Below are 24,791 nucleotides of genomic sequence, written 5' to 3'. Positions count from 1 at the left end.
TAATATTCTGCGCTACTACTTACACAACAGGTGGGAGAAGAAAATAACAAGAAATGAGTCACTGTGATTCGGCGTGTCAGTCCCTGAGTCACTGTGGCCCTGTTCTGGAGAAGACACCAGATTCTTTGTGGAAATTCACAGGTAAACAGCCACAAGGTAATAACGTGTGTCATTCGCAATAGCTTAGCATAGATTGCATTGTATCATTCACTGTCTGAGCGTAGATTGCATTGTGTACTTGAACGTCTGAGTAATATGCCCCCCGATCCGATGAAGGACAGGTGCGAGGTCAGTGGTGAGGATGGACGAGGAGGTCAGGTAGCCAGTAGGAGGAGGACGAGGGTGAGGAAGAGTGGAGGTGAAGCAGTCCTGAGTGAGCAAACACTACTTCCTGGTGTAGTTTCTGAAAGAGAGCAGGAACATTTATGAATGAAACGTCATGCATGAAATACACTGAATGGCCGAAAGTATGTGGACCACTTTTGGTCTGGGCCAGATTTCCACAGTTTGGGATCAGCTCCTTCATTCAAAAATCTTAATGTTATAATGATATTTATGGACAATGATGTGCCTCCTAACTTTGTGACTACACTTTGGGGAAGGTCCTCCTTAGTTTCTGAGTTTTGGGCGTAGCCGTAGAAGAACTAGACTGGCCTACACAGAGCCCTTACTCATCAAGCACCTTTGGGATGAACTTGAACGTAGACTGCGAGCCAGGCCTTATCGCCCGACATTATATTACTGAAGCTCTTGCTGAATGGGAGCAGACCCCTGCAGCCAGGTTCCAAAGTCTTGTGAAAAACTTCCCAGAACATATAGGTGTAACGTTAGGGTGTCCATATACTTTTGTCCGTGTAGAGTATTTTCCATTTGACTAATTTCTATCACCGATTAAACAATTGGTTTTGAGTATGTTCTCATTTTCATGTTTTCATACAGATAATGTGCCGTATTCTTCTTGTAACTGATTCATGCAAATAAACCACATTTTAACTTGAACTTGAGAGAGACAAACAGACACGGAAACAAGACATGCAAGTGTACATATGTCACCAAACAGATGCATCATAAAGATGCCCAAGAATGAATTGGGTTTAAAATGTTGCATCTCACCTTGTATTTGTTTCGAACCCTCTGATGCTGTAATAGGAGAGAGAGGAGAGAGAGAGGGGAGAGATGATTTAGATAAAGTTGAGGCAAAGAAACAAGTTGCTGATTAGTCATTTTTGCATGCTTAACTTTCTCAATAAAGCTACTGCTTTGTGGAACAAAAGAAGCATGAAACAGACAAATGACCAAGGGAAGGTATTTACCATTACTCAAAGCCTAACGCCATGAAAAATGAGTACTGACTGGCTGTGCAACCCTAAATATGTCCCCTATGCAAATTCTCTTAAAGGTCGGATAAAAAAAGAGCTTGAGAAGCATGGCAACAGGAAAAGATAGTGTTATGTAAATTAGGAGGACTAAGAATGATCGAGATTATACAGAGGGGATACAGGAAATGAAAAAGAAGGGGAGAAAAACACAGGAAAATTCAAAATGACAGAGCGAAACCAAGAAGTGGACAGAAGATGAAAGGAAGAGCAGTGGAGACCCGAGTGAGAAAGTACGGGGGAAAAAAAGAAGGTTGGAAAGATTGAAACAAGGTCAGACAGAGAGAAAAGGGAGGGAGAGAAAGAGACGGGATGGTGGGGGGGGGGGGGGGGGGTGTTTGTGTCTGGGCGTCACTTTCTCAGCAGGGGGCGGACTAAAAGGAAATAATGGAGAGAAGGATGGAGGGATGGTAGGATGGAGGGATAGGGAGGTGTGGGAGAGCTGGTGAAGAGAAGAGGAAAAGGACAAAAAAAAAATACAGGTAGTGAGACTGAAAAGCAGAAACGGTTAAAACTTTCAGAAAACGGAACGGCCGTGTAACATCAGTGAGGGAGGACAGAGGGGTCAGGAAGCAGGCATGAGGCTGCACAACTGCAGCTGTTATTAAATCGATCTAAGGCCTCGAACCCACCTCTGACACGGCAACACACACACACGCACACACACGCACACACACTTGAAGACAAAGTGTGTATTGATGTCTCCGGGAAAACTACCACCTCTCCACATCCCACAGCGATTGACTGAGATTATGAGAAAGGAAATGGGACACTCTGAGCTCTCGTCTGCTGTAGAGTCACACAGAGGGAGAAAGGATTTATTAAATGACGGCTTATCAGAGAAACGTTGTATTTCGTCTGCAACATCCATCTCGTACCTACAGGTCTCTGCAGCAACATGTCACTCCGACAGACACGAGCCACTAAATTACTCCGAGGTTCTGTTCAACTAACGACCATCTAGGGGTTAACGAAGCATTAAATAGCATGCTGGGTCTGGGCCGCTCACTGAGCTGGTGTGTGTGTGTGTGTGTGTGTGTGTGCACTTATGTGTATCTACGTGGCTGTGATTGTGACTGTTTATGGAAAAATTCAAAGCAAACAACAGAATAATACTCAAACATTTAAATGGTGCTGCCGAAAGTCATGTTGTGTTCATTTTTTAATTGAAAAATGTTGCATTTTTGCCATCAATCCATGTTTTAATGCAATTTAATGACCAAAGAATATTTATTCATTAGCTGTCCTTTCAAGTTTAAATTGTGTTGGTAAAACAGATGCATAGAAAAAGTGTATCATTTTATCAATAAAGCATTTTAAAATCAATTAACGTACAAAATGATTTATAAAAAACAACAAAATAATCTGGTTATATCACTTTAACTTCTTCTTGACTTTAGTACGTTTTTTATTGTGTATGCGGCAAACATAATTATAAATAAATAATTTCCTTTTTACAAATGTGTTTTAAATCAGACTTCTAATTTACTTGGGTAGAGGAAAAACACTTAACTCGACAGTATGAATTAGCGTGTGTGTAACGCCACGCCGCACTTCGAAACTAAAATGTGCTCCTGTTAAATGCCTTGTGTTTACCCGGCTGTGTGTGATCTGTGTGTTTTGATCCGGCTTTAATCACATCGTCTGAGCGAGAACTGAACATGAGAACCACTAGTTTGTGTCAACATCATAATTTTGGTCATGGTGAGCTCCGCCACAAAATGGCGCCCATGGTGGTGTGACTGTAAGAACAGTGCTGTCTCTGCACTGCAGTCAGAAACATGCAGCATGTGTGTAACTGTACATGCACAACCATGGCTAAATGTGTGAGTGTGTGTGTGTGTGTGTGTGTGTGTGTGTGTGCATGCCAGTGTATGTGTGTCTCCAGTCGGCAGAACGCCCCACTGCAGAGTCAGACACTGTTCCACCATCCCACCTCTCCTCGCATGCCGCCATTTTACACACGTAGGAGCTAATGCTAACCAACCCTGACTGTGAGCACTGTACTAAAATAAAAACAAAAAAATTGCGAAAGGAGAAAAACAGCGAGCGACAAACAAAAATCGACGAAAGCGGTCAAAGTTTGAGTGTCGAGTTTAGGATCTGAGAGAACTCGGTTGGGCAAGCGGTGTGTGTGTATGCCTGTGTTCGAGTTTTGTCCTTGTGTGTATCGAGTTCAGAGGGTACAAAGGTATTTGGGAGAGAGTGGAGGGGGTAAAGGAGAGCAGCGATGTAAGAAATTTCAAAGAAAAAAAATAGCAGGAAAAAAAAGAGAAAGAAAGTGGGGAAAATGGTGAAGCTCTGCAAACTGAAATGAATGCAATGGACTGCTCACAGCGGGAGAATGACAGAAAAAAAGGGAAGAGAGACGGAGAGAGAAAGGGAATCAATTAGAGAGAGAGGGAAGTTGGTCTGTAATGGTTTCTCACAGTAGGACAGCTGAAAAGAGAAAGGCGGAGAGGCAGAGCGACAAGGAGAACAAGACAGATAAACACAACAGGAGGAGTTTTAGGGAGAAGTTGCAGAAAATTTTTTTTCTTTTTAAAAAAAGGTAAGAATGGAGTGAGAAGCGAAGCGAGCCGGTGAAAGATGCAATAGAGGACTGCAGGGCGCCGGAGATTTCACATGACACCACCAGTCTGCTGATGCCGATTCAGAGCCTTGTTTTCTGATGCAACACAGACTCAAGCACCTTTCAGCAAAGCTCTTTCTCTGGCATGATTCGTGACAGCGTAGTGTTCAAATATCACATCATAACCAAAACCTAAAAAACCAAAACATGCTTTACAACGCTCCAAGCAACACAACCAGGATGGGGAAACAAGTAACATCAGAGAGAGAGACACACACACACGCAGAGACACACAGGATGTCATTAGGAGCTTCCTGCGTCACTGAATCTGTCCTGTCTGGTTTGTTGTGTTCTTGGGTTAAATTAAGGCGATAAACACACACATTCACACACTGGAGAGGAGACCGAGGGACTGGCGAGTGGTAGCTGACCTTGGAGCAATGACAGCGTACCTGACGGACCCTCTCACTGTCACCACTCTGTCCTTCAGACCAGTGTGAGGCAGGTGTGTGTGTGTGTGTGTGTGTGTGTGTGTGCGTGTGCTTACTGATAATTAATTCAAAACACCCACAACAGGGCATCCCCACATTGACTACCTTTTAATCATACGGGCTGCTTTCTGGGAAAAGAAAAAATGTTTGGGGAGAGAAGAAGGGAGGGTGCATGGTTTGAAGTTTGGATAAGAGACGAGATGCAGCTGAAGGACAAGAGGCTGCCATCACCGAGGGCCACACACACACACACACACACACACACACACACACACACACACACACACACACACACACACACACACACACACACACACACACACACACACACACACACACACACACACACACACACACACACACAGAGTACACAGGCACGGTGAGCCCTGCTGCCATGCTACCTGTCAGATAAAAGGCAACCTGAGCAGGAAGGAACCAGAGAGTATGTGAGGTGTTACCACAGGGAACAACACAACAACAGCTGTGGTAAACCGCCACTAATGGACAGCCAAAGAGAGAGAGAGAGAGAGAGAGAGAGAGAGAGAGAGACCCTCCAACTCTCCTTCATCTCCTCTCTCATCCATCTCATTCGCTCTTCTCTCTCCGGCCTCATGTATTCTCATCCCAACGCACTCGCCGCACAGCATGCGCACGACAAAGATGGAGCGGAGCGGAGGAACAGGGCGAGGGGAGTTGGCGAATAACTGTATCGTAGATATGGAGATACAACTAAGAGATACAGAAGACACAGGGAAGGTGGAGGAGGTGGGGTAGAGGTGGGGTGGAGTCAAGGGGGGAGGGAGGAGGAAGTGTAAGAGACTGCCATGGATGGTGCCTAGATTAGTTTTGCTCCAGTAGCGAAAGATCATAAAAAATGAGGAAGAGAGGAGAGAGCTGAGGAGACAGAGAGAAGGGGAGGATTAGTGCCACTTCAGGAATGACAGAAGACTAGAAAGAAAGAGCGAGAGGGAGGAGTGGAAGGGGGGAGGGGGGTGAAAGACAAGGAGAGGGAGATCCTGAAATTTAGTTGGGATTAGTTTTGGTTAAGGAACAGGATGAGAGGGAGTGGAAAAAAAAAAAGAAAGAAAATGAGATAGTAGATCTATGGGTAGTATGTGCATCTTTGTAGGTGGAAGTGTTTCTAATGTGGAGTAATGGGTTTCAACAGTACAGCCAAGTGTGTGTCTCCCAGCCTGTGTAATCCAGGTGATTTCAAATATTTTGATTATTTCCAGCTCAGATGGGCTGATCAGGGAATACCGTCAGAAGGTCAAGACTACATTAGCATTTTCTCACTGAACGACTATACTGTGGTATTTCTAATTAATGACAGCAGGATAATTAACATATAAAAAAAGTCATCAGCCTTCACTCTGGTAATAACGCAGCAAATTACTCCCCGACTCGCGCCGGAACAGTGATGGCATTTAAGAATACATTCGAGGCGGCTGGGGCTCTTTTTATTCAGGTTTTCAATATTTTTTGTCCCTTTACACCAACCTGACACAAATTTAATCAAGGTGGCATGGTTGGGAGGTATTCGGTAGACGACATGTAGGACTTTAGTGAATGGGTCTCTCACACACACACACATGCAGAGACACACAACCATGCGTTTTCCTGGACAAAGTGTGTGTTAGTTCAGCCTGGAACAGCACGACAAGCCCCCTGCAGATAGCACTGGGATGGGAACTGGGACAGACGTCTCAGACACGCATATGAGAGTGCGCGTGCACACACACACACGTACAAATTACACCGCCAGAAAGCACACGCAGAGGCCCATGGACCCATGTAGGAATGCACAAAAACACAAAGTGCACAGACAAAAAAATGGTCATACACATAGAAATGCACACACACACACACACACACACACACACCAACAACTGTACAGGGATTCCCACAGAGCCTGGGCAACATTCCCAACCGGAATGGGCAGCTCACTGGACTGGAAGACTAACATTACTCCAGGCGTGCTCTGGATTAGATCAACTCTGGGAATTTCACACTGGGACGGAGAGATGGAGAGTGGGAGAATGAGGGAGACAGGAGGTAAAAAAAAAAAAAAAAGAAAAGGAGAGAGTAGAGGGGAGTGGTGGGGGAAGAAGAGAGATGTGCCTTAGAGGGAACTAATGCTTAAAAAACCCTCAATCCAATTAGGTTTAAAAGCACAAGTGGAGTGGAGAGTGGAGTTCATGTACTACTTTTTAAAAAGTAGTAAGTCACATCTTACAAGGTTAAAGATAACGCAAGATTGTGAGGGGTAAAGACACATTTAGTGTCATTGATAAAAGTGGGGAATTAGAGCATCTGAGTTATTCTAAAAGTGGAGGAACAGGGGGGGATAGTAGTGGGGGGTGTGTAGCAGTCTAAACATCATGCTATACAGCCCTGATAGTAGAGATGACAGAGGAGTCTTTTGGTGTACGAAGGGGAAGCATGAAAGGAAGAACAGATGAAAAGAGGAGTGTACTCACTGGGCTCACAGCACACGGTGACACGCAACTTCATACATGGCAGAGGAGGGCCTTCATCTGTGGGTAGAGCTGGAAAGAACGAGAGAGAAAGGTTGAAATACGCCGCTGATCCATTAAACCCAACAAACAGTTTGTACTCAAAATGCTAACGTGTCAAATAAAAGAGAAAAGTGCACATGCCGAATGAAATCTTTCCATCAAATCTGTTCTTTGAGAAACTCTCTCGGTACTTTTGAAGAATTCTTATGGCAAGAAAAGCGAAAGAACAGCAAGGCTGCTTTCCTGTTTCCACCATATCAATTCCTCATGCAATACATGATATTGGCATGAAATAGGTAGAATTACACCATCTCTCTGTGTCACAGAGACACACACATCACACTTATCTGCACAGCTAAATAAAAACAATAAGATATACAATTGAAAGGGCAACCATAAAGGAATGCAACCGCTCCACATGGGAAAACATCAGCTGTGTTACCTGTCAGTTTAGCATTTCTATTTTACAAAACAAATCTGCCTGGAAAGTGCAGTTAAATGGCTTTTTATTTGAATTATTCACAAACAGCTGCTAACTCAACAGGGACCCACCACACAAGCTGAGAGTATGATTGCTAACAGTCTGTCTCACTTTGTATCTATAATTTCAACTGATAAGATACAGCACTGAATAACAGTGGGGCGATGTTATAAAGGCACCATCTACGGTGGCTGAGACAGCTCAACTCACACAGACAAAACACACAAAAAAACAAGGAAAACGCCCTTTTGTCATTTTGACAACATCGTGTCAGATTAAGATGACATACTGCAAATAGATGAATACTAGAAAATACAGAAATGCTGTCGTACACAACACAACAAATGTGAGTTCCAACACTTCAGAAGTCTCTCGACATGTGATTTCCTGGCGATCACCACTCGTCAGTGATGTTGGAAGAAGAACTAATGATGTTTATTTCCAGAGCTTCTACCTTTAGACCTTAACTTAAAGTCCCTGTCCACTCAAAAATGAGTCGTATTTATTGTTCCTTCATTTAGATGTTTGAGCTTCACTGTGCAGAATGATGTATATGCTGAGTTTGAGACTAGAAGGCTGTTTCCACATTCATTTGCTGAAGGGGGAAAGTTTCCCTGTGCTTGCCTTAAATCTTTAGTTTAAGGCGTGTACGTAGGAGCAGGATTTTGTGACATCACAACTAGTCTGGAAGCTAATCGTGGTTCAATATGCATGTGGAAACATGAAACCTTCAATGGACTTCTCGGCGAAGTAGGAGACAGCTTGTGTCCAGTTAAACTTTTAAAATGAACAATATTTGCATATTCATAGATTATGGATCTTTGAATGTGAGTGAAGTAGTAGATGTGCCTTTAAAAATGTGTAAGTGGTTTATAGAAAAGTCATTATTCAAAGCAGAGTATTTTTATGTCTTAATTGCAGTGTGCTTGTATATGCCACATATGTGTTCATTTGCTTGTGTTTCATCTATTCACAGCATGCTTTTTTTTCTTTAAATGCAACATACGCGTTGTCCACGTGCTGAAGATGTTTTATTGATTGCATTGAGCTCTTCGTCGCTGACATTACTATTCCCTGAAATGGTTCCATGTTAGGAGCAGCTGACTATCAGAGGATGTAAAGGTGTTTCCTGTTTGTGGGGATCCAGACATGGAGAACCAGAGGGCGTTGGTCAGCAGGCCGGGAGACCCAGAGACAGTGGGCTGTCAGTGGGCTGTCAGTGTCATAGTCTGTGGGAGCCGCAGAGAGGAGCTGAGCCCAGCTCAGACTGAGCCAACTAATGCCATTAGTGTTTCTAATACTATTGTACTGTTCTCCCGGGCTAATGCCATTATACTGTCTCCAGTGCTGCTGGCCCATTAAGCACACAAACCCCAGAGCCAGACATTTGGACCAACTTTACGCCTTATCTTTGATGTGGACAAAACACACACAATTGCTCTGAGCCCGACGTGGCCCGATCAGGAGGGGGGGGGGGGGGGGGGGGGGGGCATTGTTGCTTTTCTCTGGACTGGCCTGAACAACCACAATAGCCCAGTGTGTGTGCGTGTACATATCTACATGTGTGTGTGTGTGTGTGTGTGTGTGTGGAAACACTCTCTCATGCCCTCACAATGCTCCATTGTCCCTTGGACCGCAACAGTAATTTATGTAAAGATTCTTTCTTTCCCTTCGTCTCATCTATCCCTTTTCTCCGTCGCTTTTGTTGCTCTCCCTTTTCTTTCTCCAGTGTGGATTCCTCTCATCCGGCCTCTCTCGTCGCTTTCTCCCCCCTCTCCCCCCTCCCTTCCTGTACTGTCAGACTGTGTCCATCTTTTGCTCTTTCTCTCCCTCTGTCACTCTTCCACGCTTCTCTACCTCCGTCTGCTTCTCTGCCTGCCTTTTTTTTCTTCTCCCTCACTGTCGTCCCGTATTGATCTCCATTCCTTCCTCCTACACTTTGCGGTGCCTCTGTCTCTTTGTTGTCACCCTTCCACACCATGCATTCACTTGACTCTTTCATTCTCTGCCTTGTTTCATGTCCTCCCCCTCTTGGTTGGACTGACACCAGAAGTTGTAAAAAGTGAGAAAAAAAGAGGCAACTGATTTTACAGCCAGTAAGCCATCTTCTGTCTCTCTCCCTCCCTTTTCTACCTCCAGTAGTTTGAAATAAACGAGTGAGGGGAGAAGAGCACAGGACAGTGTAATAGGGAAAGGAGAAACTCAAATTGTGTAACAGCCTAGAGGTTTAAGAAAACATTGAATTAATGTCATTCAGCATGAATTTATGGAAAACATTAATGCTTTAAGCTGCAGTTTGCCAACACTCAAAGCCTCATAAAAAACACATTGGCTAAAGCTGCTCTCAACCTTTTCATCCCTTAAAAAAGTAGGGCTGCCAGGCCACCACACTCCCTCCAACACAGGTGTGTATGCACAGTCTGATGAAATGAAACATCAAATATTTACATCTTTTCTATTTTTTGGGCTGTTTTACTTGGCTTCCAGTGTATGGAGCCTGGAGCGAATATTCATTGCTTCACTAAAATAGAAATTTCTCACAAAAAGATAAGGGATAATGCTTGTTCAATTCTTAGCCCTTGTCCAGGGCTGGGTATTGAACATCAATACTTTTTGAGTGTCAAAACAACAGAAAAAAAATCTGCAACTACTTTGACAATCAAATTATAATAATTATTAATAGTAAGTCTTTATGAAACATCTTACTATCTTACTCTTTACGCCTAGGGTTACCTAAGGATAGGATGTTACACAATTTTAATCCGTTTTCACAGCTCAAACCTAGATTTCTGCTTATTGAGTCATGAATATTCAATGTTACAGTGAAATACTTAAGATTTCAATCCAAGTTTTTGAGTAATTTTTCAAGCAAAACTTCCAAACATCCCCCAGTTCCAGCTTCGTAATTGTAAGTATATGCCGCTTTTCTTTTCCTTATTAAACTGAAAATATTTGGGTATCTGACACTTGGTTAGACAAGACGAGCAATTTGAAGGTGCCATCTTTGGCTTTAGGAAATTGTGAAGGCAATGTTTCACTATTTTTTGATAGTTCAGAGACAATTCATTGATTCCTTTAGAAAATAGTCTACAGATTAATCGATAACCAAAATAATTTGAAGCCCTAACCAACAGAAATGTGTCAGACGCAAGTACTAAGAATCAAAACCTGGATAAAAATGTTAAAAACGGATTAATTCAGACCTTTGGCGTATTTTGTCACATGAATTGGTACCAAAACAAAAAGGCATTGTTTTGGTACCAGTATCAAATAATTTTTAACCCCACCCTTCTTGTGACCCACTTGAATCACTGAATACCCCCCCACCCCACACACACACAGAAACACACACATCCTCTACTCACAGCTGTAGTAGTAATGGCGCCCTGGCAGAAACTCAAACCCCAGCGAGAAGGGGGTGAACCTTTGGATCTTTTCAGAGAAGCGCACTGGTCCAAACGGGGCGTAGGGGGTGTTACACTCCCACCTCTTGATGGCCCCTTTGGTCTCCACGCAGCCCTGGAAAGAGGCCTCTCCCACCAGGTAGAGGGCCAGTGTCTCCGGCTGCCCAGGGCCCAGGGTCCCCTTGCTGGGGTAGTGTGGGCAGTAAATGTCCAGGTAGTCGTTCAGATTCACCTGGACGGACAGATCTCCTGCCATTAACCTGGAAGGAAGAACGACAATGACATTAATATTTCACGTAATGATTACACAGAGTGATACATGACTGAAGGGGAAAGAGAGGTGGTGATTAAGAACAGACTGAGAGAAAGAAGACAAATGACAGGTATTCCATAATTCCTTTGTGCCTGGAGGAATGTGGATACTTACAGCAGATGGATAGTTCATCAATATTACACATAACGATTACAAACGGTGATAAAGCAAAGTTGTGCAGGTCTTAAAGAATTTGATATATCACAATGATACAACTCCATTTTAGCTGTGCGGAGCGACACATACTGTAGAGAGAACAGCAATTTGTCATATGCTAATTAAGACCATTGAGGGGAGTTTGTCGTAAAATAAACTAAATGAAGACTCTCTCTGTCTTCCACTATCCCACTACACGCTACAGATGTACACAGGCATGTACAAACTTATGCAGACGTGCGTGCACTTGCACAGCCACGTCTTTAGGCATAACAACAACTCTGGACAAGACAGCATCATTAGAACAGAAGAGCTGCATAATGCATGCTCCTTTAGACTGCGGATTCTGACTTCCTGTCAGCTACAGTATAAAGAGTTACCCTTGTACAAGCTAATATGGAGAAAGAGAGAATGAGACAAAGATTGAGAGAAGAAGATGTGGGACGGAATAAGACAGGTAAATTTAACAAGGAGAAATCACGAGACTTTGTATGAATCATAACAGCATGAAAAGACAAAGCAGGAGACAATAAATGAGGAGAGAAATGTGTGACAAATGGAGGGAAGCAATGTGAGTGATGGAGTGACATGAGACGAGGCCCAGAGGAAGACAGAAGGAGGATGATGAAAAGAGAGCTGTTGAGATAGGTTAGAGCAGAGAGGTGGAACTAAAAAAAAGGAATAAGAAAGCCAAAAGAAGAAGAAAGTTACAGGTAAAGAAAAAGTGGAATAAAGAGAGAAGAAAGTAAAGTGTTTTAATTAGCGACCCCAGAGAGTCTGAGTGCAGACACACAGAGAGAAGAACAACGGAGTGGAAGAAAGAGAGGAGACGGACTTTAATTGGTCTCCTCTTCGAGTGGAGTGCAGGAGGAAAGAATGAGGGGCAGAATGTGGCTTGGGCAGAAGGTTCAGGTCCATCAGTGGGAGTCTTTATAGAGGGGTGACAGAGCGGAGGAGAGAGGAAGGGAGTGCTGGGAGTCAGCGGAGGGGAACATGGGAGGGGAGAAGAGTGTGGAATGGGGAGGGGAGGATGGTGGTGGACGGCGGAGTAGTCTCAAGTTAAGTAGGCGGACAGAGAAGAGACCAGAAGAATAAATGAGAGGAAGAATGAGTGAGAGAGGAGGAGGAGGAGGAGACAGAAGTGACGAAAACTGAAATGAAACAGATAGACATGACAGGGAGCAGGAGATGAAGATGGTCCAGCAAATCTGCAGAGGGTATCAAAGATGGATGGAGCAATGAGAGGAGAAATGACAAGAGACCGTCGGAGAGGAGGGCGCCATATGGCTCGACTGCAAAACTGAAATAGAAATCCACGTTGTCTGTTAACTTTGAACCTGAACGTGGTGTGTATTTCTGAGTGGAAAAGCAGGAAAGTGTGTGTGTGTCGTGGGGGATGCAGGTGAGACCCTTGAAGCAGGTCTCACCAAAGCTGCTTCCTGCTCAATAGCTAGCGTGCAGAATTGGCGATCTATCAACGGGACAGGACACCATCGATCAGGATCCCTCGCTCAGGACACACACACACTCCTCTGATCGATATCCCCTCTGTGAATGTGTGTGCGGCCACGTCCGATAGCTCTATTACCTGTGTGCGCTAATTACAGCCGAATACAAAGGCACTGGATTGTCTGGTTAAGAGAACACAAAAGCACATAAGCCAGTGTAAAAGCACACACACACACACACACACACACACACACACACACACACACACACACACACACACACACACACACACACACACACACACACACACACACACACACACACACACACACACACACAGCAGCCCGTTTACTCCTCATACTACCTGTGGTGCTTTCTGAGGCTTCTCTGAGACTGAGAAATGTTTATTTAGGTGCACCAGCTGTGGAAGTTTGTGTGCGTGTGTGTGCATGTGTATGTGCATGTGTATGTAATAATAGACGTGTGCTGTGTCAACATGCTGCACCCCCTGCTATACATGTCATTCACCTCAAGCTTCTTCTGCACTGCTCAGCCCCCCTACTCCCCAATTTGCATTCCCCCTCAACCCTTCCTCTCCTCGATCCCCTCCCTCGTCTTTCCCCACTTTGGATGACATGCACTCATCCCCAATCTATTGCTTCAGAGGCTGCTTCTCCTCCTGCTCTCCCTCCTATTTCTGACTCCTCTCTATCCTCCTCTCTACCCCCCTTCTTCCTCCTACAAGCCTCCAACCTCGGCCTGCGCCATATGCACGGCAGCAATTACAGAGACGGTGTGCTCTACTGATGTCAAACTGTCAGCCCTCTTTCTCTCCTCTTCCCTTCCTTGCTCCCTTTCCCTCTCTCTGGCCCTGGTAGATTTGGTTACGCCCTAATTACACTCAGCATCCTCCCCTCCTGCCAGCCACCATGCAGCAGAGTGGTGACAGCACAGGGGCATCATGGGAGCACCGAAGGAGCTGTGGGTGTCAAAGAGCAGAGCGCTGGAGCAGCTTATCAGCGGGGGAATCCTCTGGAAGCGCAGGAGAGGATCGGTTGGGTCCCACACTGGAGTAGAGGGGAGAGAACGGCACACACATACTCATGTGCATTTAAACACATGTTCACACACGCACATAGACATGAAAGTACTTCAGGAGAATAAAACATGCTCTATCCCTCATGCCAGAGGGTGATCAGTGACACCCTTCTGAGGACTGGTGCAAGCTCTTGGTTGCTAAAGAAAAATCTCACAGAGGAGCCGAATAAAAAAAAAAAAGCAAGACAAGACGTGCTTCCATTTTTATAATTACAGGAACTCATATTCAAAATTCAAAAATTGAACATAACCATGTCCTCCCCATGTGTGTGCACAAAGAAGCATATATATATACATATGTATATATATACATACACACACACACACATGTGCGTGTATGACTGTGTGTGAGTGTGTGCATTTATAATGAAATGCAGGGGGTTGACTGTGGCAGAGACCTTTGATCCTTTAATATGAGAGAATAATTAAAGGAGCAACAATCCCACAACACGGCTTCAGGAATACAGAACAGATACTCGATCACGCACAGCAGCTGCATACTATGCATACTGAATACACTTGGGCACTTAACGCAAGTAGTGCACATAAACATGGGGGATAAGAATGCTCCACTACAATGAAAATGCTAATAACATGCTTACACTAGACTATGCATCCCAAATGAATTGAGAAAATACATACTGTAGATACTGTAGTTTTAATAAACACTTTCATGCTAACCAGCACACTGTAAAAGTCCGTTGGCTCCTTGTAGTGACGATGGGAGGCTGAAAGGCTTGGTGGAGCCTCAGTTCTTCCGTGGTCAATCACAGCAGGGTGATCGCTAACTGTGGTCACTATGCTGACTGGGCACAGCGAGCTGTGGTCACTGTGCCTTGGCTCAGCATAACAAGACACAGCTTCAGCCTCTACGGTGGGTGCTGCAGTAACACTTCTGGTGATGTGGGAGGATCTCTGGTGCTCTCTAGGAGGATGACTTTGTGAAATGGTATTGTTTATTTCAGGTTTTTCTGGTGTGCCAGATGGGTGGGGTTTACCGCAGGATGACAGATGAGGAGATTCATCAGGCGAGTCATTAATCTCGATGAATACACTAACGTCAACTGATAGTCGTACTGATTGCATTAGTATTCTGGGTGTCACAGTTGTGTTTGGTTAATCCAACTAGTCATCATAATGGCCCGGTCACACCAGCATTTTTAAACAGCCAAATTTCAGACCGAAATCACTTCATTGAAATTGAATAGCTGCGATCAGTTGATTTGCTTGATGAGGTAAATCTGCAAACTGTCTACTGTCTACTGCTAGCATTTTTCTAGTTACCTAGCCACAGTAGCTTGCCAACTTGCCCTGCTCACAATGCCACCGACCTCAGACACATAAATTATTTCTGCTGTTCCACGTTCTGGTGACATCCAGTATCTATATCACAAAGATTTAATACAAACATTTCTCAATACAGGTCTGACTACAAGGGGGGGACTGAACAAAAACGTATGGCAAACTAAAGTGCACACCTGAACACCATTACAATTTCATGTTTAGAAAGAAAAAAGGAACTGTGATGTCGGGCAGGTGAATAAAACCAGACTTTGGAAGCCTTTCATGGGGAAAACAGCAGTGTACTGGGGAGAATAATTGAAGGAAAGAATGAGAGAAGTTTATGACAAAAAGAGCCCAAAAACGGTTCAGGAGGAAAGAGGGAACAAGGCAGAACTAAAGAGAGGGAACATTCTTTCATTGAGGTCTCCAAAGCTTCAGTGACCTCCTGCTCCACAGGCTATCCTATCATCAGAGGAAGAAAGAAAAGGAATCATTCACCCACGAGTCAGAGAATGAGAGAGACTTCACCTACTCGATACTGCCATTTCTGAATTTGTGTGGCTCAAACCTTTTTGTTCCCCATTTCCTACTTCCTATTTCCTACAACTCCATCTGTAAAATGGAGCAGAATCAGGACACCCCTCCCCGTCACCTCCCCTCCCGTCTATTAGCTGTGCCCCCCCCCCCCCCCCCCCCCCGACGCCCACACAAAGCCATGCTGTGTCCAGAGCCCAAACACCAGTGTTGTGTCTAACCTGGTGCTTACTCCCCTCAACGCGCACAAACAAGGACTTCACCCCCCACCTCTGACCATCTGGGGCCCCCCACCACCCCGCCTGCCCAGCTGGCCGAAAAATCCCTTTACCACCCCCCTCCAACCTCACACCCTCAAGACTCTGCAGACCCGGCCTCTTTAGATGCTCAGTGTCATCAAACTGTGTCCAATGACGGTGATCAACCGCTCCGCACTGAGAGGAAAGAGGGACTTAAGGGGAAGAAGCTGTTGCTCTTATCTACTCCTTCCTGTTTGGTATGTGAGTGTGTGTGCTTCCTTCAAGGTCAGCAGGAAGTGTATCTCCCCTCTACACCAGACCTTTTGCTTTCTTTTCTATGACTCCTAATCCCCAAATGTGGATGGTGTGTAAACTTTCCTCCTTCTTTTTCCCCCTCCTCCGTCTCCATCTACTTAAGTCTGTGGTTTTTCCTTACATGCAAGTTCTGCGCGCACACATTGTATTAATATGCATTAGGATCTGGGTGGCTTACCACCTCTGCTAAACCATTTCCTGAGGGAAGCCCTGTGCTATCAGACAAACCTAATGCTTCTGTCCTAATAAATATAGAAGGTTGCACCCACACATTGCAAACTATCATTTATCGATATGCATTTGGTGCATTAGCGTTGGCATTGATGGCTGTGGGTGTGTGTGCATAACCTAGATGAAGTGATTGGTTGCACCTTTCTTGCCCTGCGGGCTCCACTGAATGACCAGAAGGCACAGGGCATTCAAACTGTGTGGATCAGCAGGCTGCCTCATGGACCCACATTCCCTATCAATTTGCAGACACAGATAAAACACTCAGATATACACACACAAACACACACATACCTGCTGCTTTAGGCCCTGAATGATTCTCAGCCTCAGGTAAAGACAGACCCTATTTTCTGCCTGTTAGGGCATAGGTCCTCCTCTGTGTGTGTAGATGTGTGTGTCCATTCTGTGGGACTCAGCAGCACAAACAGGTTGTATAGCTTCGGCCATCAGAGCTGAGGAAAATTGCACGATTCGGGCTCACAGGACCCATCAGTATGGAAACCAATCCATCGGAACCATTTGGATACGGCTGCAGGTCTGCAGAAGCCATCATCCCCCTTTGTGGCAGAGCTCTGTCATGCATAGGCACCGCTCTCCATGTGTGGTCTAGTCTGATGCTAAAATAAGCTTTCCAGTGACTTTTCTGGGAGGTATGAAATTACTGTCCACAATATAAATGGACAAGAGTGCAGTCTTGCAGTCTTGCAGTCTACGGCTTCTATATATTTTGTGCTGTTTGACCAAAAACACTGCATGCCAAAATGTTGCCTCACTGTGCCCACCAGGACGGCAGCAGCGGGAAATGTTGCCTGACTTGACGCTCTCACCTGCTCTGTGAGGAGGTGGCCACACTTGTAAGAGGAGTGCGAGAAGAAAAGGGCACATGAAGAAGAGTTTCAGCTCCCACGCACGCAGAGACGAGTGACGGGGTAAAGTGCGCGGCAAAAGAGACGTGCATGGGCGAGAGCGGTGCGCGCGTACGGCAAGGGGTGTGCAAGGGGGTAAATAAGGTCAGACGTGCCGTTGCCAGGACAACAACCAATCCAGAGCTGGGATTGGAGCCAAGCCAATGCCCCACCCATCCATCCTTCGCCCCATTCGTCTTTTTTTCCCTGCATCCCTCCGTCGGACAGCCTAAACCTCAGAGTAATGAGTGCTCTCCATGTTTCTGCAGTCTAAATGGAGCTGCAGGGTAAATACAGGGCTGATCTGTACAGGTGCCAGACTCGGATACATAAACCTGAATATAGCTCCAGTACCTCACCGCTCAGAGACAGGACGGACAGACGAAGACAGTGACAGCTATGATGGGTGGACACAAAAAGCCATGATTCAAAGTATTTATGAAATCTATCAAAGTGTATTGCTACAAAGTGGCAGCCAGGCTGATCCACTGTGTCAACATCATTTGTCTCATGTTTATATTCTAACTTTGCTGTATGGACCCGTCAGCTTTGCACACGGTGCCAGAGCAGATAAGTATATACGATATATATTGTGTCACGATTTCATATTATTCTGTAGCATTTCTATGTTTGTGTCGCAAATCATACCCTATATGCCAAAATTATCATCGTTTGGACGACGCTTTGCGCTCTTCTGCACGACACGGATGCAGGTCGCAAATTTGCATGAAGGCAACACAAACAAACATGGAGGAGAGTGAACGTGTCACAGTACGGGATAAACAGGAGAAGGAGTAGCCAAGACAAAAGCAGGAGCTACTTCTGTTGCATGGACGTGGTTTGGGTATAAAATATTTAATATTTATATAAACTATTAATTCATTGAAGTTACAGAAAATGTGCCATATTGTGATATGAATCATTATCATACATATCATATGAAATGACCTATATTGGCATTTTGGTCATATCGCACAGGTGTAGAGAAATTAAGTTACTTAACGCTTAACACTGTAAATAACACTTAAAAAGTTGGTCATATTGGGTTTGTGCCGATGGGGCAGGTGGTGTATGGCCAAATAATCTAAAAATATATATTTTTTCAAATAAAGCTGCCAAAAATTCTCTGGTTGAAGCTTCTCAAATGTGAAGATTTACATATTTCTCTGCTCTCTGGGATTTAGGCTGTTATTTGGATAAAACAAACAGTATGAAGACGTGACCTTGGGCTCTGGGAACATTTTCACTACTTTCTGACATTTTATACACCAAACAATTACTCAGATAAGCAGATTAATCAATAATGAAAATCACCGTTAGTTGCAACCCTCAGTTGGTGAGTTTGCTTGTCGTCCTCTTTTCAGTGCAGCGTGTCTGTCTTTGTCTGCATCTTTATGTTGTCATTAGTTTAGAGTTTTTGTTTCCCCTTCAAATCACAAAAAGTGGAGTTTTTCTTTTAACAATGTTGGACAAAGATGACTTGACCACTTTGGAGCTGTCAGTTGCTTTAAAAACTCATACGAAAGTGCTGTTTGCCAGACTTCTTTTACAGTTAACAAATGCTGGTAAATGGCATTCAACCAAAAAATCTTTGTAGCAGTGTTTGAAATTATGAGACATCAGTAAAGAGCTTTTTCCATGAGATGGGGTTGTCTTTCACATCCCATAATGAACAGTTATCTAATAACACTTAATAGCTTTGTTCTTGATTTCTTTAAAAAGTTATTTTATGTCCTTAACTCTTCTTTACAGAGTCCCGTTGTCGAAGCAGTATGCGCTCTACACCCTCATCTATTAGATTAACTATACTTAACTACACTTATCTGTGTCTCAGGTCTCTCAGCAAGGCCCACCTGTGTAAGTGGGTTAAGGAGCACATGCGAACAACACCCCTTAAAACACACAAACACACACACACACACACACACACACACATTTACTCAGATACACTCTTCACAATAGTGAAAAGGGCGCTCGCAAAGCAAACACACAGCCAATAAATCAGACTTGGCTTTGAGAATCCATCATTTACTAAGTGGGTCACACTTCTGATGCCGTAGACACTCTTTCTCTCCTTTTCTTGTACTCTGTTTTTGTCTCGCTCTGTGATGAGAAGGTCAGTGCTGGATAGGCACCATGGACTATTCATCCCAGCTGTGCATTGCCTCTCGCGTTCCCTCCGTGTCTGATTATTTGGTGGATGTTAGTGGAGGAATGACTGCGAGAGCCATCCTTCGGTTAGTCAGTCAGTAACACACACAGTTAAGACATGTCAAGGAAACCTGCCCTAATACAGCCAACAGTCCTCAATTATTTAAACAGAGGGAAGGAGAAGATGGAGAGAAAACGATTGGAGAGTAAAGGAGTAAATAGAGTATGTTGGCCCCTTCCTGAGTCCTTCTGACTCCCGGTGAACTTATTTAAAAACTCCTATACTCGGTTTCACTCCCATCTGCTTTCTTTCACCCCATCTTCAGCAGGTCTCATTTCCTTTCCCTGTCAGCGTGCCTACACCTTCTCGTCCTCTCTTCCCTCCACTGCTTCTTCCACCACCATTTCACCCACTTCGCCCCCACTCTCCGTCTTTCTCTCTGTTTATCTAAGCACTTTCACGGTCACTGCTTTGGAATCCCAGGAGTCTAAACTGGCCCCCTTCTCTCACCCTCCCTCGCAGCCGATCCATGCTTCTCTCTCCCTCTCCATCTTTCTCCGTCACAACGGTTAAGATTCATATCGCTCTGTGCGTCGGGGTATGGAAGGTCCCCCTTATTCCCCCTCGAGGCAGCCAGCTTTGTCCTGTTCTAGTCACGCACAGCCACCCACCCGCCCCGCCCTCACACACATGAGCACATATTCACACCAGAGGTAGGACATTTACACTGATGTCTTCTACCAATCACCTCAAAAGAGACAAAAGTACTGAAAAACAAACCTGTTTTAACAAAACCGTCCATTTGGCAACAAGGCTGCTGAATGTGTGTTATTCATTAAGTCAATACAGTATATTCAGCTCCAGTACATTAGCCTATCCATTTCTTTACATCGTGTGAAATAAAATTCATGCTTTCAACATTTGGGCTGATATAAGTGGATGCCATTCTCTGCATCAAGGCCGGATGCCCCTGAATTTCTTAGAAAGGCCAGTTAAGTTCCACAACACTGATGAAGGGTTTAGACACAATAAGAGGGAAGGGGGGTGGGGGTGGATTTAGGAGCATAGAGGAAGGAAGTGGCGAGGGTCAAGAGGAGAGGTGCAGACGGCAGTCTCACACAGTGGTAACAAACAGCCTGACACTGGACGGGGATTAAGTGATTAATTTGGGATTAAAAATGACTGGTCGCTACTTTAAGTAATGAACCACAATGACCCAAAATTACAAGATTAACACGCACGAGGTACAGTGTCGGGGAGTGTGGGCGAGTGTTTTCTCTTCATAGTAAGTAGTCCACTGTAAATCAGATGCAAAGTAAGTAAATACCACCAAAAACCCACTTGTTTAGGTATTCAGTATCTACCTTTGATGAAGAGAAACACTGCTCAGAACTATTTTCCGTTCTGAAAGGAAATCCATCAGGGAACCTCCTCAAATGTAAAAAAAAAAAATGTAGTGAGTAAGGGATTTTCTGACTTTCATGACTAGGCATTTGTCACTGGGTGTATTTTTAGGAGAACACACAGATTAATTCCACAATCACAAACACGGAGCGTCTGCTCCAGTGTTTTGAGAAGCGTGCTGCGTACAAGAACTCCATTTCAGGCTGAATAGGAGAGCAATGAGATTCATGAGTTCTCCTGCTACAAGGCCAGAGCTATGGAGATTTGGGACAAGGCTATTTCCCCTCTTCCATTCAGCACAAAAATACCACCACTACTCTGGATGCTCTCAGACTGTGAATTACAATCTTATCATTTCGGATGAATATAACAAAACATACTTTTGGACAGTGACAGAGAGCAATTCATTAAAAAACAGTTTACATAAAAAATGTCAAAAAAATATTTATTGAAATTATTGACAAAGACACAATTTAATCAACTTAACCTCAAGGAACGGTAGGTTCACAGTTTGTACCATATGTCCAGTATATAACTCCCTACTCTGCATACTAACATGTCAGCAGCCTGCCAGTGTAGTAGATGGTACAAGCTACCATAGCATCCTACGAAAGCAATAACATATGCACCATACTGCGAAAAAAAGTGGATACATGTAGCAGAGGGTGAACAGATACCACTCATCCAGCTGCACAACTGCAGGTTGATCAAAGAACTAATTCTGGAAAAAAAAAAAGTCCACATTCCCTCGAACTCATAAATAAAAGATTTGATTGGAACAAAATGTTGAGAAAAGAGGAGGAAGGGCAGAAAAAAGAACAAGGAAGCAGAGAGAAAAAATAGCAGTCAGAGTACCAGGAGACAGGGATCAAGCTGCGCATTACTGCACACCCGAAAATCATGTGGTACTAGTTATTGCTACAAAAATAACACTTCCAAATATGCTGGCGCACACACACACAGACACATACCAAAACCATATCTCATCATCTTACTGTAAGCCTATAAAGCGTAGGCATGTTTGAATAAGCACATGATACCACATTCCATTCATATTTCGTCCTTTTCTTACTCAGGTAAAGCCACTCTACTATAATTTTACAACATGCATAACCATACACAGTATGCTTAGTCAACGCACACGCACACGCACACACACACACACACACACACACCAGAAAGTAGTGTCAGTTCTAAATGGGGTGTGATTCCTACTGGGGATCTCCCCAGAGTCCGAGCAGCCGTGTGCGAGTGTGCGTGCAGGCAGGGCGATGGTACTATTGGTTGTGTGTGTGTGTGTGTGTGTGTGTGTGTGTCTCTGTACCACACCTGTATACGAGCCTGCGTCACGGAGTGTGTGTGCGCCCCTGTGTGTGTGTGTTGGTACGGAGGGAAGGGCCGAGGGGAGGGGGGTTGCTCCTCACGCCTGGTTGTGACAGTGATAGTAATACCTGCTGACATCCTTTCTTCCTTCTCTCCCTCTCTCCCTCTCACCTCATCCCTCCATCCCTGGGGGCCTTCCCGAGCTGTTTTGGGAGTTATAATCTGTTGACTCTTTCACTACCGTGCTCTCCTTAACGCATTCTCCTTCCATCGCTCCCTCCACTGCAGGTCTAATGTTTTTACAATCTCTGGGGGCTGACGAGAAAAGGGAAGCAGAGAGGGAGTGTGTGTATTCATATGTGGTGTGTGTGGTGTATGTGTGTGTGCCAGCCCAAAAAGAAACAGAGAAGAGGAATGTGAGTGTGTTTCACATCACTGGAGGCTGGAAAGTAGGCTGTGCTGCCATACTTCTGGGAGGCAATGCCAAAATAATATTAGTTTTTGTTCTACCATGGAAAAGTCAAAAATCATACAGCGGATTCAAAATATCTACACAACATTTGTCATGTGCTCCATCTCTTCTGGAATCACAAAGCACAGGATAAAAGGTGTTTTTTTTAGGCATTGGGAATATTGCTGACAAAAAGTGTTACTTGAAGATCTCACTTTTCTTTTACATCTATGACAAGGTAATTCTGATAAGCACAATCATTTATAAAAAGGTCTCATACACAAGAGTATACACCCCCTAAACACACACACACACACACGTTCACACCTCAAGTCTTTTTATCAAAGTGTCTCTTTGTTGTGTCTTGATAAAGTGTCGCGGAGCTGTGCTTTCTAGGAGGTTTATTAGTCCATAAAGTTTGTTCTGGTGTGAAGACGGCCACTCCTATCTCTCCTCTACGGCTTCTGGATACACACCATCTCACTCAAGACACACTTGCATGGCAACCCTATGTGCTAGTTCACAAGACGGGTGGATTTTAAAATGACCAGCAGAAGACATAATTAGCAAAACACTAATCGATAAATAAAGACTGACGAGCTGGCAAGTTGAGGACAGCAACTTACAGAAGCAAAACGTGAGAATTCTTGCAGAGTATTCTCTGCTTTTTACTATTTAAAGTATTTTTCCATTTCCTCCACTGAGTGCAGGCGTATAACTTAATACATTTGTATGATTTCATTTAAAGTACTTTTATCCTTCACTATGCCTTTCCATTGCAGAATGCCAGCTCACGTTATTATTATACAGGTACGTCATACACATTTACAATATATCCTCAGTACAAGATCTTAAAAAAAACATCACTTAAAACTTGTGGCTGGAACAATTATGAAAAAAAGACTAAAACTACAATCAGGTTCCTTGAGATGTTAAACCCAGTGTCAGTATCTCACTCACATGGACACTTACTTATTAGCACTGTGTTTCCAAATGTGTGGCTTGTAATCTACTGATCTGACTGGCTGCATAACTACTGCACAAGATTTGCATCTGACCCTAGAACATCAAAAAAAAAAGTGCAGAACATTCAGAAGAGCACCTTCCTGGCTGCTAACAGCATGGAGACTCATGTAGTGACCAAAACAACATCAACATCATCGCACGCTGGGAGACTCCATTTCTCCAATTCTTCACAAGTTCATATAAATAACAAGTGCAACTGTGTGAACAAAGTGTTTCTTGTTGAGTTAAGTAGACATTCACATCCAAAAGCATGACATTTCTTACAAATTTTCTGACATGAAGGAAAACTGCATCAACTATTGTACTGGTGAAAATCATCAATCAACAACTTTTGGAGCGACTGCTCTTAAGCACCTTTGAAGACCTGAGGTATGATGGCAAACACGTCTCAGTGTCCTCTTGGCAGCGAGGACCTTGTATGGTACAATAATCCCGGTTTCTGCTACAGCCTTTCGCTCTGCCTGGGTCAATACTAATTCAATTTCTGTCTCAGGGAATTCCCAGGTTGCCTCTTGGCAGGATTTCTGAGCTGAGTGGAAGAGCATTGTGCGAGGTTATATGTACTTGAGAGTGTGTGTCTGCCTGTTTCTGCCTGCACGTGTGTGTGTGTGAAATTCTAAAAAGGCACATATTGGCTAAACAACAAGCAGATTGTGTTATTTCGGTCAAGCTTAAGTTGATAGCGTTTCCCACATTAGAAGTTTACATATTCTCACGCCACAATTTAATTGCTGTTTTGTATGTCAAAGAAATACACAATTGGCCTGACACCTACAACAATGCCAGCTCATTGTGTGCCATGAATGAATGGATGCGCTCCCGCTCAGCGCTCACCAACAGCCCTTAACCACCATAACCACCCTCTTCACACATGGCAGCCATTTTGTGCCAAAGCCAGGTTGCGCTGTGCCAACCGAGAGGCAGACGACATTGAACCTCATTTCATTCCACAGCTGTTCCGCCCCACTTGGAGTCATTCATACAATGCAACTTATTACAGCTTAATGCACCCTAATATTGATGTATGTGTGTACACAGAGAAACAGGGCAGCGTGGGGAGGGAAATTGGGA

The 24,791-nt window shown here is 44.2% G+C and overlaps 1 protein-coding gene across 1 annotated transcript in view; it reads right to left on the bottom strand.

Annotated features, from left to right (window-relative positions):
• Positions 1–308: 308 nt before the first annotated feature.
• LOC139290766 (ephrin-A4) overlaps positions 309–24,791 on the bottom strand; it is a 30,438-nt gene continuing 5,955 nt past the window's right edge. The window contains exons 2-5 of the mRNA XM_070912625.1: positions 10,805–11,103; positions 6,920–6,988; positions 1,114–1,140; positions 309–403 (exon numbers count right to left, since the gene is read on the bottom strand). Of these exons, the coding sequence (XP_070768726.1) occupies positions 315–403; positions 1,114–1,140; positions 6,920–6,988; positions 10,805–11,103 (484 nt within the window). The 3' untranslated portion in view covers positions 309–314. The remainder of the gene's footprint in view (positions 404–1,113; positions 1,141–6,919; positions 6,989–10,804; positions 11,104–24,791) is intronic.

Source organism: Enoplosus armatus, chromosome 9 (assembly GCF_043641665.1).
Source record: "Enoplosus armatus isolate fEnoArm2 chromosome 9, fEnoArm2.hap1, whole genome shotgun sequence".
NCBI classification, from domain to species: Eukaryota; Metazoa; Chordata; class Actinopteri; order Centrarchiformes; family Enoplosidae; genus Enoplosus; species Enoplosus armatus.
Note: the sequence above shows the minus strand (reverse complement) of the source record. Positions and strands in the feature narration are given on the sequence as shown.